Consider the following 18010-nt stretch of genomic DNA (forward strand, 5'->3'; position numbering starts at 1 on the left):
ATTCCCCATTTCTCAATTGTTCCCTGGGTGAGAGGTATGCATAGCATGTCTGTGGGCAAAATACTAAAATTCAGCTTCATGATGCTTGCCTGGTGCACCTCAGAAGTTGATTCCTGTACCTGTCCAACAACACCCTGAAAGACATGTGCCAGCTCTAGCATAGTGTGGGGTTGAGGTGTGTGTGCAATTTCTTGCCTGTGTCAGTAGTCTTTTGGAATAAAGCATGTTCATGAGAATTYCTTAGTTTCAGACTTGATAAAGAAATTGTTCCTGAATGTTGTGCCATTTCTGCTTGCATTTGTTTAAAACCGAATCATACAGAACTTTTGCACTTGGGGARTTTAAGAGTAGCCCCTTGTATTAAGAATCCAACACAACCAACAATCTACTTTCTTTTGCTTWTTTGAAAGAAATATTTAGTATGTGTGTCCATGGTTTGTATTACCTTCAGCCAKCCTTCACTAAACTATCTCAAACATAAAACAGAATATCTCAGTGGGATTAGCAATAAGTTATTTTATGTTGGTTTTTGCTTCACGTCATAATGTTCTTGATAGGTATTTGCTGTGAGAACTAGTGCAGCCCACTGGCCTGTGGCTGGTAGGTGGGTAGTATTTCTACGAGTATCTTACCTTCTGTTTGATTACTTGTGTTGCAGCTTGATGTCTGTGCATATAACTGGTAAAAGTGRTAGTAGAAAATATTGTCCCTGAAGAAAGGATCCAAACAAAATTTTGGCAGCACTAGGCAGAAAACTGAAGTATTACTGTTGGCTCATGTATGARTGATGGATGAGAGGGATAAGATACAAAAGCCATTTTTCTTTTCGAATTACAAACTTAATGGCCAGAGTCCAATGCTTTCAAAATACAAAGAAAGTTATTTGAACAAGTATTTCCAGATAACAGAAGTAATATCAGTGTTTTCTGTGTGGTTGCTCAGATATAATGAATACACATGGATGTATGCTGCTCTTAATGTGAAAGTAGTTCCTGTTGGACATTTCAAATCCTTGCAGTTGCTATCTGTCCATATAAAAACATCAAATGCAGCCTTATAATAGATATTTCAAGGACAAAACAAAAAAAAAAAATGTTTCTGAGGACATAAGCAATCATGCAAACTTTTCATAGACATTCATAGACATTCACTGCCCACAATTTGGAGGCGTATTAAATAAATACCAAGAACCATAGTTCACTGGTGTTTCCTTAAACAAGTTTGGTGGAGATGGTTTTTGTTACCCACACCCAGAGACACAGTTTGCATTTTCTGCTTAAAGTTTGTTGAAAGAATGTGGCACCTTACAGAGGCAAGGTGTTGAATCACAAGAGGCATTTACACCTATTGGTGGAAGATAAAATAGTTGAAGAAAATAAGATACAGGGTTTTTACTGGTATTTTACAGAGCTAGGCAGAAAGGAAGTGTCTCTATCAGAGTAAGAGATGGGTGGTTCCACTTCACTGAGCCGTAGAGTATAACAGGATTTGCAGTGTTTGAATGTCCGATGACTGACAGAAATCAACAGCAAAGAGCCTTCTCATTATTAATTTCCTTGTCCTCAAAGCATTATTTTAAAATATTGCGGAATTAAGGATGATAGTATACTTGTCCTACTGACATACTTCTAATCTGAAGTGTAGTTTAAAATTAAAAYATACAGCAAAAAGAAGGATGCCAGGAACAGACTTTTGCTACAGTAACACAAAGTGTYTGGGTCATTTGCATCTAAAAAAAGGGTAGTAATGTGTGGTGACAGTTTTTCAGATTTTTGCATCTTTGCTATATAGTAAAACCAGGCAAGAGGACATCAAGTGCATTTGGGCAATGTGAAGCTATGCAAGATATAAAGTGATGATTTAATGATACCTCTGTGAACTGTCACCTTTGATACTGTAGTTTTAGTACATCTTTTAATGTTGGCCTACTATCAGGGAGATAGTAGGCTCCAGCCCTCAGAGGCCTATGTTAAAGTTTTGAGTTTGTTTTGTGGTAAGTGTGCATGGCAGTACACATTGGCACATAGTACCACATGTGTGGAAGAAGCACAGTGRGACTGCACACAGTCCCCTTGATACATGGAGGGGGGTAAGAGGGATCCTATAGCTAAAAAGCTTTAAAATGACTGCTATTCTTGGGCATTCCAAAGGAGCTGTGAAGTTAAAGAAGAGMGGTGTTCAAAAATACCCAGAGCCTTCTAGSCAAGAAAATGGAACTATGGAATAGATTCTAGTGAGGATCAACTGTTACTTGCCATTAAGAAGTCATGTTCTGGCTGTTTAAGGCTGACAAGAAGATTGTTACTCTTTTTGACATGGCAGAACACAAACAGTTCAATATTGAGTTTTCTGATTAACCCAATGCATTGCTATGAGGGGAAGGATCTACTTCACAAAGTACAGAAACATTCTGAATAGTAACAGTATCTGATTTTGGCAGTGTATTATGACTATTTGACTTAATGTTCCTGCAGAAGACAGGAACCAACTGAGAGCAATCCGTTTTAAAGCTGTTTTTTCATCATTAGCTTGGCAGTAAATGCTTTGGCAGATGCTTGCATATATGTTGCTCAAGAAGAGTTTGCAGATGGTAGCTTCTTGCTGCCCTACCTGTTGATACTGTAGTTCACACACAGGATTGTTTTTATTTAAGTTTATGGAAACAGATGTCTCTAAAAAAATCTTCTTCTGATTAAGCTTCTCTAAATGTTAAGGGTCACTTCTTTGCTGAAGTATTTAAGTCCTGGGAAAATGTTCTCTTAATGGAAATGCATCTTATTTTCTTGATGCTTATAGTCAAAATAGCATTCTCACTATATGCCTGCATTTTTAGAAGACCTTACTTTTACTCCTTTAGTTTGTGTCAGATTTAATCTAATTGTGATTTAATCTTAATATGATTATCTTAAAACTAAATTTCTATTGCTAGTTTCACATCTTTGCGATCTTTATTACTTGAAGTTTTCCTTTATTCCCACTAATAACTACAAATATTTTCAGTAACTGTAGTCCAGTGAAACTTCAACTGATAAGAACAATAGCTGAACAAAACCAATTTGCTGGCAATTAAATGTTTTTCAGATAAGACTGGTTATTTTGGCTGTTGTAAAAAGAGCCAATGAAAGGTTTTAGAAGTTTGAAAACTAAACTCCTCAATCCCTATTTAGGCTAAATGTTGCTTGGACATTTGAGTCCAGCTGATGCTAATTTAGTGATGTGGGACTCAGTCTTAAATATGTAATTTAAAATGTGGAAARCATTGATAGATTACAGGCAATTTTTTTTCTGCAGTTTCCTCCCATTTGTAGCTCYAGAATCTCCTTCCAAGAGATGAGTTGGTAAATCATTGCACCTGGGTGATTGTTAAACACTTATTRACTCCTCTGCAAATACAAAGACAGCAACATGTACCAGGCTGATGTTTAACATTAGCTATATAATGGCTTCTCAGGAATACTCTTATACTGAGCCCTGATGTAGAGAGATAGATGCTGTTGTCTAACTCGTTACTCATGTTTAAATAACTTTTCCTTACTAATGCAGTGACTTTTCATTTGGTTTARACCAGTAGTTTTACTCACTTTTTAATGAACATGTAGAAAAAAGAAAAGTGGCTTAAGATGTAAAATGTTTTGATATTTTAAATTAATAATGCTGTTGCTTGATGTACATCCTGAGGATTGTCATCCTGACAGTGAATATTCCAATATATTTGGGTGTTTTCAGGTTATGTTCTTGCGCTTTGTTTCTCTTGTGGTTCCAAGTAGTTTGTGAGAAGAACCTACCTAAAGTTGCTAATAACTTGATGATGGACAGTATATCCCCACTGAACTGGAACAATTTCATGAGTAATTTAGCACCAAGCTCAAGATGCACAAACTATTGCTGGAATTCACAACATTTCCTCTTTTTTATCTGAAGAAGTTTGAAATAGTAGGGAGAGGAAAACTTAAAAAAATGCTATGAGTTGGGGAAGAGTTGTCCCTAGGACACTTGGACAGTAACACAGTAGGGTTTTATTCTCCTTAATTGACATTATTATCTTTGTGTAACATTCAATATAGCACATTTTTTCTGTTCCTTTTTTTCCTTTAGGAATGAATGAGATTGTGCTGGTTTWRGCTGGGGTGSAGTTAACTTTCTTCACAGTGGCTCGTATGGGGCTATGTTTAGTATTTGTGCTGAAAATAGGGTTGATAATACAGAGATATTTTTGTTACTGAGTGGGGCTTACACGGAGCCAAGACCTTTTCTGCTTTCTGTGCTGCCACAGTGGTGAGGGGGCTGGAGGTGCTTGGGAGGTTGGGAGGGGTCACAATGGAGACAGCCAGCATAAATTTAGGAAGTGCAGGTCCTGTCTCACCACCCTGATCTTTTATGACTGGGTGACCTGCCTGGTGGATGAGGRGAAGGCTGTGGGTGCTGTTGTGCCTGGCCTTCAGCAAAGCCTTTGGCACCGTGTCCCACAGCGTTCTCCTGGAGAAGCTGGCAGCCCATGGCTCGGACAGGAGCAGCCTTCTCTGGGGTAAGAACTGGCTGGACACAGAGAGCTGTGGTGAATGGTGCCCATCCAGTTGGTGGCAGTCCCTTGTGGTGTCCCCAGGGATCAGTGCTGGGCCCAGTCCTGTTTAATATCTTCATTGGTGATCTGGGTGAGGGGATTGATTCCCCCCTCAGCAAATTCCCAGGTGACACCAAGCTGGGTGAAGGTGTTGATCTGCTGGAGGGCAGGAGGGCTCTGCAGAGCGATCTGAGCAGGCTGGGGATGGGCTGAGACCAACAGGGTGAGGTTTAACAAGGCTGAGTGYGGGTCCTGCACTTTGGGCACAACAGCCCCAGGCAGTGCCACAGGCTGGGACAGTGTCTGGACAGCGGCCAGGCTGAAATGGAGCTGAGGGCACAGACTGAGAGCGGCTGAACATGAGCAGCTGTGCCCAGGTGGCCAAGAAGGACAATGGCATCCTGGCCCGTGTCAGTAATAGGATGGGCAGTGGGACCAGCACAGGGATTGTCCCTTTGTACTCAAAACTGGTGGGGCCATACCTCGAGTGCCGTGTCCAGTGCTGGGCCCCCCGATTTAGGAAGGACATTGAGGTGCTGGAGTGTGTAAAGAGGGCCATAGTGGTGGTGAAAGGTCTGGGTCAGAAGCCCCACAAGGCATGGCTGAGGGAGCTGGGGCTGTTTAGCCTGGAGGAGGCTCAGGGGTGGCCTCACCACTCTGCAAATGCCCGAAAGGAGGCTGTAGCCAGGTGGGGATCAGTCTCTGCTCCCAGACAACCAGCAACACGAMAAGAAGACACAGTCTTAAGATGTACCAGGTGTTACAAACAAACACAGAGGAGCAAACAAAATGAAGTCTTTGCGAATAAAACAGATGGAACCCAGAAAGGTTTGAAATATACCCAGAAAACATGTTTAAAACCAAATGAGGTTAGATGTTGGTGCCAAGAAATGGATGTATTTTATTTAATATTAAAAGAGGCAAAGAGGAAGAAAGAGAAAAGAAAGAAATAGAAAAAAAAGAAGTGTGTGTGGTGGGTGGGGGACAAGGAGAGAATGACAGGGGTTAAGTAGAAACATATCACCCTTCCAGTGTCCCGAGGAGYCTTGTTGCTCCCCTCCATCTGCTCTTCTGGGTGGTGAGGGTCCCCCATTGCCGTGCTGAAAAGTATAGAATCCAGTGGATTAATACATGTTTTGGGCAGGTGTGAATGTCCATGTGACATGGTAAGTTTGACCCTGTCCCTTGCAATGCTGTGGATCTGTAGTGTTATCTCTGGTGCAGGGTCTGGGAACCCCCTGGGGTGCCTTTGATGGGCTGTGACACCCCCTCAGTTGTCCTTCACATGGATGAGCTTTTCCTGGGGTGTAGGGCCACCACAGCTGGGCTGCTCTGCACAGTGGAGGGTGGGAATTCACTGCCTCTGACCAGAGGCTTTCTCACCCCACACCCAAAACTTCCTCCCCTGCCCTTTGGTGTGAGGATCTGTGCTGGCCTGGCAGCTGATAGCCCTGGGGCTGTGTCCACCCCAAAGGTGCTAAACTTGTGCTCCTCTCCCCAGGTGACTGTGTTCTTCTCCCAGCCCTGGGTTGAGTCACTTTATCTTATCTTCATCAACCAACAGTGGCAATGTAGTTCAGGRCCCCATTCAGGGTTTTGATGGTTTTGTCTGCAGTTTTTGTACAGTTTTGCTATAATAGGCAAAAATCCTTCATGAAGATGTTTAAGCCATAAACTGTAACACCCCAGTCTCTGATACCAGGGGAGGTCCAAGTTGGACATCAGGAGGAATTYCTTCACAGAAAGAGTGATTGGGCATTAGAATGGGCCGCCTAGAAAGGTAGGGAAGTCACTCTCCTTGGACGTGTTTAAGACTGGATGTGGCACTCAATGCCATGGTTTAGCTGACGTGGTGGTGTTTGGTCTTGGGTTGGACTTGGTTGTCTCAAAGGCCTTYTCCAACCTATTTAATTCTGTGTGATTCTGTGAGTCAGGTGACCCAACCTGGCCAAAGGGATATTTCAGACCGTATGACATCACGCTCTGTATATAAAGTGGGGAAAAGAAAGAGSAAGGGAAGGACATTCGGAGTGATGGCTTTTGTCTTTCCATGCCACTCTAATGCTTGATGATGCCCTGCACTCCTGGGTGGCTGAGATGAGATGGCTGAACACCTGCCTGCCCATGAGAAGCAGTGAATTAATTCCCTGTTTTGCTTTGCTTGTGTGCACAGCTTTTGTTTACCATATTAAACTGTCTTTATCTCAACCCATGAGTTTTCTTCCTTTTACCCTCTTCCTGAACCCACTGGTGGGGGAGCGAGTGAGCTGTTTTGTGGGGCTTGGCTGTCAGCTGGGGTTAAACCACATCACTAGGTGTAAAATCCACAGTAATATCACTAAGTGTAAAATCTGTAATAATATCACTGAAGCAGTGTTAATTTAATCTGCTCTGGGGTAAATTAAAGAATATGCTCATCTAATGTGATAAAATGTGTAAAGTTCCTGTCAGTTCTAGGGAAGTGGTATGTGGAGATAGGCAAAAAAATAAGAAGGAAAACAACATGAGTCAGAAAGAGAGTGTGAATCAGCATTACTGGCTGAACTGTTCATCAGTCTGGTAACTTGCTGCAGAAATTGATTTGTTTTGTTTCAGTAGTAGAAGAGGAAATGTGCTTATTCTGAGCCTCTGCATAGAAATGCCAGCAAAGATAGCCAAGACTGCTTCTGAGTCAGTGTGCTCCTTTCTTCTGACTATTCTGGTATCAAGTTATGAATCTGAGTTGAAATTAATCTTTCTGATTAAGCTCCTCTGCTGCAGGATGTAGGAAAACAGTAGAAARTATATGTGAAGATAAATGAAACAGGAATGAGGCATTCTGGTATAGAATATGATTCATTTATCAGAAATAATAGTGTGAGAAAACTAGCTTCCCAAGTTTTATATCTGCAGTGGCAGAGTAACTTCATAAGCATGCTTGATGTAGGGAACAGTGAATACATTAACTGAAGAAGTGCTGTTTGTATTGTTTGTGGGCTTTGATCACATATAGGGAGCATCAGGGGAACTAGTCTGTAATGGAGGGAAAAAAGGTGATAGCCAGGTGCTGGAGAGATCTGCTTCTTCTGCCTTCTACATTTAATTAGGAAAACACAGTTTTGACATGGTGCCAGGTTGTTTAAGGAGCCTTGTTTGTGGAATCATTTTGCAAACAYTGATGCTTACTGTGATCATGCTAGAGCTGGTGGTATGATGACAGCCTGATGGCAAACCATCCACACTTGCAGCTAAAATGCCATCATGTCCATGGGTGCATTAAATTAAGCAAAGCTTAGATTTTCCTTTGAGGGGAAGTTCCAGCAGTTTCTGATTGCAAGGAAGTGTGCAGATTTAGAAGATACAGGTACATAAAAAGCATTTTTGTTCACTAAGGTGAGGCCTAGTAAAGGAGCTGKAAACAAAACATTGCTCTTACACCTTGCTCTTTGCCTTTGGAGAAGTGCTACAGTGGTGGACTGCTGTAATATTTTAATCTATTTATCTGCTGTTGCTTTTCACATGAGAAGTATATTCTTTGGAGGCTGAATGCAAATAACTTGAAACTAAGTGTAAAAAGCAGTCATCAGTTGTTAAATTACCAGTAGTTATCAATGATTCACCTTCCCTCAGATTGTTTTATGAACTGTGTGATTATATAGGTGTCTTCCCTCTCTGACTTCAGATCACTGTTGACAGCTCTCCATGCTCTGTGTACCAGATCGTTGCCTCCCACTGGATTTTTCTGTTCCCATAGTTGACAGAGCTCTTGGCCCACCGCAAAGTTAGTTSACACCCTGCAAGGGGAAAGGACCAAAAGGGCCATTTGTCCTCTGCAGTTCTGAAAATTCCGCACACCTTAGTATGGACCCTGGCATTTGTATGGGAAGGTGCTTAGAGCCGGCCACTGCATCAGTGCTAGTCACAAAATAGTTGCAGTGTGCAAGTACAAAAGTATGAAACCTAAATCTTGCTGTCTAGTAGCTATAAATGTCAGTTCCTGGTGTTCTGTTGTTATTGAGGTTTTTTAAATTTATTTTGCCCTTGAAGACAACCACTGCCAATCTGGTACTAAAAAGAAGGAAAATTTTCCTCTCCCGCACTCCTCCCACTCTTTTTTTATGTTCTTGGAAAACTTTGAAAGCAACCATTCTCCTTAGCAGGAAAGGCAGAAAAAAATGGAAGGAGTAATCTAACTGGGTGTGGACTGAGTGAAAGAATTTTGTTAAACACAAATGTGAAATGAAGATATAGAAGSATGGAAACACATGGTGGGTAGAGATGATGTAATTGAACGACTAACTCCGGTCCTTGCTTGTGTACTAGAAAAACAATCAGCCTTTAAATTTATCTAAAAATAGTTATTTGGCAATTATTTGATGATATTCCTGGAATTAGCTAATAAAATTGAATGTTTTATAAGACTTCTGGTCTTTATAAATGAGTATTTTTTTATTTCTTAACCCTGTTCTGTGGAGGGTAGAAAAAGCCCCCTGTACAGTCATATTTTCATGTCCACTTCTTTCTTTGTTTTGTRTRTGTGTTTATTGTTAGATTTAGAGCAGCTGCAGTCCTCTGTTCTCTTCTTAAATTCCTCCTTTAGAGTTTTTCTCTTCTGGTCAGTACTTAAATATTTATCTCATTGACATGATCTGTTGCTTACCACTGCTTAACCTTACTTGGATAAAGCCCATTATCTAGTTTAAACCTGTTGTTTTAAAGCTGTAGAGAGATTATCTTTTCCAGATCCAGCTGTGCACATTGATGGCTGTGTAGTTTCTAGCTGCACATCACTACCATGATTGTCCAGTTTTCCCCCGGTTTAGTCCATGGGGTAATTTGAGAGTGTTCCTGAGTCTTTCAGGCAGACCTGGCCAAAGAAAGTCTTCTGCTTAAGCAAGTGCAAGTGATTTTACTGGAAGTGAATTAAGATGACCAAAAGCTTTTGGTGTAGCTATAGGTTTCTGACAGGACTGTTTTTAGTATACCTGTTTGCTGAATGAGCGTCTGTTTACTGCTTTTTTTGATAAAAATACCTTGGCATCTCTCTTGAGATTGTAATACGAATGCAGAATCTGGAACAGCATTTTCACTGATGGGAAATATTGAGAGCTTGGATGCAGTGATAAATTTTGAGAACTTTTCTGGTAAGAATAGGAGGGCAAAACCATAAACATCACTTAAAAAAGCAGAGGGCACAACCTTGTAGCATAGATAAAATATTAAGCATATGAATTGTTTTTAAAAAGCTAAATTTTGAAAATTAAGTAAAAGGCCTTCTGTGTTAAGTGAGAAAAAGATATTTTGTGTTTTGTTTATATTTACAGTTTGAGTAAACAAAGAATCTCTTTTTTAGGGCATCCAAGATGGATCTCAAGTGTGCTCTGGAAGAATGTTCAATGGCATTGAACTTATTTCTTAACAATAAGTTCTCTGAAGCACTGGAACTACTTCGTCCATGGTGAGATTCTGTTATTTGTTGAAGTTATTGTAAACTGGTTGTACTAGTACCTGAAGATTAATTGAAGCCTCTGAGGCTAGTAGCTTTAACTTAATTTCTTTTATCCAAAAACATTTCTCCATATTTGGGGGTTTTAAAGTTTTTTTTGTTTTTGTTTTTAAGACCATCTCAAAAACTGTTGATGAAGCACTGAATTATTATGTTAGAGTTTATCATTCAAGCTGTCTTCCCTCACACAGATGGGAAAAGCTGGGGAACAAGACCTTATTCAATGCATCTTTGATCGAATRATTTCTACAGTGAAACTGCTTTTGACAATACAGAAAAGCTGGAATAAAACTCCAGGAATGCTCTTTGTTGTGTTTTGTATTATGTTTGAGTTTGGTGTTTATCTTTAAGCTCTTTTTTGTGTTTTGTATTATCTTTTGAGTTTGGTGTTTACCTTCTGACTAATTCTGCTTGTTCCCTTATTGCCTTTTCTCTACTGAGAAGAAAAGTGTGGCAGTGCAGATGTAGGGAATTAAAGAATATGGAGAGGTTCACATATGAAACCTTTCTTATCTGTGACTTTGTGGGTGGCTGATCTTTGGGACTGGGATCTGAATCCCATCCACTGTTCCTCTCTGTGTCAGAAAGATGATAGTGAGGGATGTGATGGCAAGAGGGATATGTAGCCTGTGTTAATTGAGCGAGGTAATATTCTTGCTCTGCAGTTTGGTGCTAGTAAGAATGGATTAAAAGTGATGCGTTGTATGAGCAGTTCAAGAACAACTTTAAATGAAACTTTAGAAGAATGACACAGCCACCAAATGTTTCCTTTCAGTGGTGTGGAGAGCTCAGGTGAGGAAGGCAGCAGGCATGGATATATTTTAAAATGAACTGTAGTTAGATTATTTTTTGAGCATTGTGTAGTAATGGAGCAATGCTTTGAGAAAGGCCACCTGCACTTGTGTGTGTGCTAAAACCATTTTTGGGTAGTATTGCAAAATAAGTTCTACATGCAAGGATTGTGCCTGAATGTATTGCTGGATACATGCATACACATCTTGCCCAAACGTTTTTTCTATATTTCATTCTGCATTATAAAACAAAATCCCCCTTATTTTATATTACTATTTTATGTACAGCGAATTATTTGTTTTAATGGATGTTTGCTAATAAACTTTGAGCTTACTATTTAGTGTATCACAAAGGTTGGCCTATCCTAGCAGAGAAACAAAAAGCTGCCTTTTAAAAAAAGAACAAGTGTTTCACTGAAAAATACCCTATCATGGGAAGTTAAGTCCTTAAATAATGTAAAAGTTGTAGGGTGTTGATACATTTGAGAAATAGAAACTTAGCCCAGAAGTCTGCCTTTGCTTAGGATTTCTGTCTTCAAAACTGCAGTTGGTAGTTGGCTCCTTGATATAGAAGGAAGGAAAGATGTTGAGKAAACTGGAGATGATCCAATAGTGAGCTAGCAGCGTATCTAAAAGATATGTTATATCTAGAACATATGACTCATTCAGCTGGATTTGGTTTAGTTTGACAAAAGGGAGGCTTGGGCATTAATCTAGTATTAATCCAGCGGTCTGGATCTTTAGAGGGAAAGCTGCAGAGGCTTCATCTCCAAAATGCCAGATGGTAAAACAGGAGTAAAGTGTCCCAAGGTGGGGCTTAAGAGGTTCAAACTGGACACTGGGAAACTGTACATCACTAGTACAATATCCAGAGTGGCTGCCAAAGGAGTATGCAGTGTTCATTTTCTTTAAGTTCTTTGAGTTTATTATTTAGTGATACTTGGTTAGGCAAAACCTGACTTTGCCTGACATAAGTAGGCAATAGTGCTGCTGCAATTGTATGTGATCTGCCGAGCACTTTCCAATAATTGCTTTTTAAATGGTATAATTATGTTGTGAAAGCCAGACTAGTTCAGTGTAGTCTTCTATGCTGAACTGTGCATATGTGTGTACTGACATTTCCATGACGCAAATGTACATTTTGTCATTGGATCACTTAATAATGTTAGAAGAACCTTAGTTAGTCCTTACTTATGTTAAGTGAAAGCATGTGAACAAGTATTTATGTCAAGGCTTAATTAAACCAAATAGATATACCAGCAGACTGTAAATGGTATATTTAATTAAATGTAAATGTTTGTGTAACCCTAGTGGGATATTTTCTGTAACTTGGAACTCCACAGTGTCCTGTGGAGGCAGACTGAAGCATCCATTGGAAGATGATATTGCTAGGTTATATTCTGATGTCTACTTTTCTGCTTAATTCTTCTATCTGTTCACAAATTTATACAAGTGCCTCTGCATTTAATTTTGTATTGTGATGTGAAGTGTTGATTAAATACACAAGATTTATGTTTTCCCTAGGTCCAAAGATAGTATGTACCATGCACTTGGGTACAGCACTATTTTAGTTATGCAAGCTGCTATGACCTTTGAACAACAGGATATACAAATGGGGATTTCTACAATGAAGGAAGCTTTGCAAACCTGCCAAAGGTAAGCCCAAGCAATGACTTGATATTATGAGATACTAAATGCAGTAAGCATTCCTTGTGAGATACCTGGGTACTCTGTATGCTTTTAAAGCAGACTCTTGTCTGTATGGTAGTGATACAAATTTGTAAGTCCCACTGCACAATTATTACTGGTGAGGATATTTTTCCACACAGTGTTGTGGAAACAACAGGCTTGTTGCATCTGGGTATTAAGAGCTGCTAAAATKATTTAAATGTTTGGTTTGCTGTGTATAGCTACAAATAAGCTGACATTACACGATTGAACTGTCTCTGAGCTATTGCCAACTGTAACTTTCTGTTTTCCAACAGTTTAAAGGCCCATATTTTGAATTTTCTGTTTCATCATGAAAGCAGTCTATTTTAAAATGTCTCCATTGGTTCCACAAGTTGAACCAATAGTCTAATACAATTAAGCTTGTAATAACATTTCTTCTAAAAACCAAATGAATTTTTTCTTATTGCTGCAAATCTGTTTAGCTTACCTTGAAAAGCAGTTATTCACATCAGAATTGAATATTTCTTTGAACAACAATGAAATAGAATAGAAAAAAGTTACTAGTGATTTTTTTTTAAATTAAAAAAAAAAAGAAGAAAATGGATTGTAAAAGCTAGATATACCTCTGACAAAAAATGGAAATTATTTCTACTTCACTGGTTCTTCTTCGTATTAGATCATAACTTGCCACAAATGATCTTGCAAGAAATGACTGCCAAATGTTAGTTTAGAAATACAAATCATTGTCTTAGCAATGATAAAAAAAAAAAAGGAAATGAGAAAAAATTATCAGATACTATCTGAAGAAAAAAAAGGGTCTGCAGTTTCTGCATCTTTTTCAGATGTGCTATCAATTCGCAGTTTCATCTGAACTATATTGTTTACTATRTCTGAAGATTTATATCCCTGTAGTCTAGACACCTTCAATACAGGATTTCAGTCTGCAGGATATGAGCTTTAATTCATGAGTACTCTGGTCTAGTTTGTTGCAAAACTCATAAAAATGCGAGAGAAAGGTAATCAAATGTTCAAAGGTGAAGAATTACCAGAACTTCATGTACCTTAATTGACTCTTTTCTTGTATGCATTATATTAATGTGTATTGTCATAATCTTGTTTTCAGAATCCCACAGTTTTCAGTGTGAAGAGTAGCATAAACAAATGGTAAACTAAAGCTTAGTATTTATAATTAGTGMCTCCCTGTCTTACATACTGAATTCATTTTCTGAAAGCAGAATTGTTTCTTTAGCTTCAACTCAGAAAGCTGAGTTGCTTGTAAATAGTTGACAAATTAATTTTTGGAATTAAAACGTGTACAGTTGAGATCTGTTGGAAGTGAAGTATGTGATTGTTTTAGTATTTTGTCTGGCACAAACCACCATAAAATACTGAAGCATTTATGTTGAAAACAGAGCTTCTTTCAATTTTTTTTTTAATTTTAATTCTGAGTGCAAGTTTAAGAAATGCATAAAAACAATTAATAAAACTTTGAAGTCCGGTTCAAGTGTCTTGCCCGGCATCAGAGTCACCTCTACAGCTGGTCAGTGCAAGTGGGGTTGAAGCTATGATACATKTAAACAAGATGAATTGAAGTTGCAAGCATTCATTTAATGCTAGGCTTTTTAGTCTAGAGGCATACAAGTCATCAGACTGTTGTAAGAATTGAAAGAGATGGCAAATGATCATTTTGCTAAGAATCTCTGTAAATTTTGGTTTGAAATTATTAAAAAGTCCAATAATTAAATTCAGGTTTGTGTTGAAATGTATGGATTTTTTTTTCTTCCATGCACAACTTTAGATTCAGGAAGAGAAACACAGTAGTGGAATCCTTGTCCAGTCTAGTTTCAAAACAGACAGTGGATCAGTTGAGTGAAGGTAAGTGGTTTATAATACAGATAAAATAAAAAAAGTGAAAAAAGCTCAAAACTACTGTACCAATGTGTACAAATTCACTTAACTCTATAACTTTACCAGTGTTTTATAGTAATAATCATGTAAACTGTGTATGTAATATTTTCTTTTCTAATTTGAATGCAAAGCTTCAATGGGGAATTCAGCCTATTTTTTTTGGTCTCCAAGCATGCACGAATTACGAAAGGAATGCCTTTCACAACACATTATAGGGCTGAAGGGAAATTTCCTTTTTTTGTCTTAAGACAGCTCCCAAAAGTTTAAGTATCATTGATGCGGAGAATACATCCTTGTCATTAGTTGCATTGGAATCTGAATATATTAACAAGTTTTGTGCTTGTCTGTTTTGCCTTAAGGTGTTTTGGGAAATGGTATCAGTACATTGTTCATGGCTCTGAAAATGCTGATCTCCTATTTCTGATTCGGGCAGAATCAAGTATGCATTTTTTTCTAACCTGGCACAAGAATCCTCTTTAATACTTGGACACATCAAACTCACCACGTATGCACTGTACATACAGCAGCCTTGTGCATGTGGCTGGTCTTGCAGCATGGGTGCAGAGCAACTTGTGTCATGTGTGTAAAATCAAACGTACTTTAGTGCTGCATGAAGACAGAAAGTCTGCCTGGGGCTTTCAGTTTGTTGAGCATGACTTGGTGAAAACCTGTTCATAATGTGTTAGTGGACACAGAAAAACCCTCAGTGAGGGTTACTATTCATGTCCAGGAGTTTCTTGCAAGACATGGAAGGAGGGCTGAAAGGCTTAGTTGCTATAGGCAGTTAAGCTTAGAATCAATGAAAAGTACAGGAGAACATATACCAGAATGTCAAGTAGCTTTTGCCATAGACTGAGGTCAGGCCTGACAAGGTTTTGTCTGAGAAGGGAAGTAGAATTCTCTTGGGAATTGTGTGTTATAGCTATTACTCAGCAGTWATCAAAATGGCAACAGCAGAATTTTGCTTTCCTTTTTTTCCCCTCCCCCCTTGTCTTGACAGCATTTTGTTCGTTCCATTGACCCCAAGAAGATGATATTGACAATGACTTTGCTAATACTAAATAACTTTTCTTTCTTACRTAGAGGAAATGCATGCGGAAATCTGCTATGCTGAATGCTTATTACAGAAAGCAGCTCTCACCTTCGTGCAGGTAAAGTCAACTTTTGATTTTGTGTGGCAGTGTAATGGAGAGAGATTAGTGCTTGTAAAACATCGTTCCAACAACAGATACAATATTTAAAACCAAACCTTCTGCTCATGAATGTTGTTTCATGGCTGTGATTGGAAATATGGWAAATCCTATTCTCCTCAGCAAAATCCTCTCTTTGTTTACATGAATAACCAAAGATGTTATAGATATTCAAGCACCAGGTATACCCAGGTATAGTGTAGTTTTATACAGGTGGTATGTTTAAATTATTTATATCATATCAGACAGTGTCTAGTGCTTCTATAAAAAGAAGTTCAAGTATGAGGAAGTGTGTTGTTTGATAGTGTAAGTAATTTTTTGCACAAACAGGYAAAACGTTTCCCAACTAACAAAACTTTATCTGATACACACGTGTCATTTCCAATTCAATCTTGCTCTCTATGCACTTTGACATGGTGTCAGGAATAATATAGTAATAAGTGATTATAAAATGAGCATGCCTTAGCATTGCTGAGGCAACACCTCAGCTCACAGAAGGATTTGGTATTTTATACTRTCTTAAGGTGATTTAGGTAGTGGTTCAGGGACTTCATACTACAGAGTTTTCAAATTCAATTTGAAATTTGATCCCTGAAAACAGGAGTTGTGAGTCATACTTTTTTAATGCAGTCATGGTTTAACAAATGTTTATTGAATATATTTTAGATAATATTTTCCAATATAAATTATGAGAAAGAAGTGAGGCACATAGATACTAAGCTCAGATAAGTTCCTTTGGCAAATATTTATAAACTACTTGATCCAGTATTTGGCCAGAAATGTCTGGAAATACTATTTGTGGAATGCCAGTCTTTCCTATGACTGACTTTCTCCTTTACTAACCAAATGGAAGCAACCCTCTGTATTTTTGTTCGGTCAGTGTGATATTTTTAAGCATGAAAATAATTTTGAAAAGCTTGTTGAAAGAGGTGAATTAGGACTATATAAAATAACRAAAGAACCACCTCAGTGTTGCTTTTGACTGTAATACTCCATTCTGCTGATTGCTGTCCTGCCGCGTATTTTTCATCCTTGGCTGACCATGGTTYATGTGAGGATGATGATGATGATATAGAAATGTAATCACTCAAAAAGAGGGAATTAGAATGCTTGTATTGAACCACTTGCATTTGGTGTTCAGACTTGCAGACAAAACAGATGAGGTATTTTGAAATGGAGATCCTTTTATGGAAGCCATTATTTCCTTWGATTGATTATTCTAAGGCTTTATTTTTGTCGCTTTTTCATTGTCCACATTGTATATGCTGCCCTTAAGTATTTAAATGTGCATTTCTGAAATGCCAGCACATGTTCTCCTTTTATGTGAATTCTAGGAGAAAAAATTGYATCCAGTTGAACTGATACCATCTTGCTTTTCAGTAATTTTTTTTGMTGGCTAGTACATTGTGGCTTCATTTAGATTTTTCTAGAGGTTAATAAGCAGATACAGTAAGTAATAYATGTGGTTACTTTTTATCAGTGATRTGGTTTCATCKGTTCAGGGGATTCTTTGGTTTGTCTTCTGCCAGTTTCTATGGCCTTGTTAGTATATGTGAGAATTGTTATTTCCAACAAAGCGCTTATTTCTGAACAGCTCCTACAGCACCATCTGGTGGAGAACTTTCTTGGTTCATTCATGTGCATTGCAAATTCTGCTGAAAGTAATACTTTGACTCTCTTTATCAYCTCTCTTTCGTTTTAAAATTTGTAACATGCACCAAAGAGTTGTTTCCTTGACAACCTAAAACAAGTATCAATGTTGGTCTTAGAGACACTTCTAGTAAAACATTTTTAGTGTTTCTTTGAGCATTAACTTATAAATAAATGTAAATGTAGCTGGAAGTTTTTTATGTATGTGTTATGTATAATAGATGAGCGCACAATATTTTACAGTAAATTTTTTTTTTCCAGGATGAAAATATGATCAGTTTTATCAAAGGTGGCCTCAAAATTAGGACRAGTTATCGAATATACAAGTAAGCTATTAGAAAACAATTTCAGTGTTGGTATAAGCGGTTAGAGAGGCATTAATGCCCCTAAAATAAAAATAAATGTTTTTGTAGCAATCATAGTAATTATACTTAATATAATTTCTGTGTCATGTTTCCCYTTCCTTCCTTTTTTTCTCCATCTCAAGAGAATGTCATCAGGTGCTACAGATGACTCAGGGGAACAAAAGCAAAATTGAAACTTACTACCAGTTTGAAGGAGGAGTAAAGCTTGGAATTGGAGCATTCAACTTGGTATGACTTCTTCCACTACAGAAAGTCCACTGGGATAATTCTGTAGGACTGTCTTTGTTTGCATATGCAGTGATGTAACTGATTTAACACTGACACTTTTGTAAAATGGAATCACAGGCTTTGGAGGTTTTATGCAATATGAAAACAGCAGCGACTTCTGC

At 38.3% G+C, this 18010-nt stretch overlaps 1 protein-coding gene across 2 annotated transcripts in view; it reads left to right on the plus strand.

The window, feature by feature from the left end:
• The window catches only part of TTC39B (tetratricopeptide repeat domain 39B), a 68831-nt gene that overhangs the window by 36342 nt on the left and 14479 nt on the right, over nucleotides 1-18010 (plus strand). For both annotated transcript variants that reach the window (XM_057379647.1, XM_057379648.1), the window contains exons 3-8: nucleotides 9894-9998; nucleotides 12362-12493; nucleotides 14307-14383; nucleotides 15500-15567; nucleotides 17518-17582; nucleotides 17744-17849. In XM_057379647.1, coding sequence (XP_057235630.1) covers nucleotides 9894-9998; nucleotides 12362-12493; nucleotides 14307-14383; nucleotides 15500-15567; nucleotides 17518-17582; nucleotides 17744-17849 — 553 coding nt within the window. The remainder of the gene's footprint in view (nucleotides 1-9893; nucleotides 9999-12361; nucleotides 12494-14306; nucleotides 14384-15499; nucleotides 15568-17517; nucleotides 17583-17743; nucleotides 17850-18010) is intronic.

This window comes from Malurus melanocephalus, unplaced genomic scaffold (genome assembly GCF_030028575.1).
Source record: "Malurus melanocephalus ecotype Western Australia unplaced genomic scaffold, MMel_1.1 scaffold_414, whole genome shotgun sequence".
In the NCBI taxonomy this organism is placed as follows: domain Eukaryota; kingdom Metazoa; phylum Chordata; class Aves; order Passeriformes; family Maluridae; genus Malurus; species Malurus melanocephalus.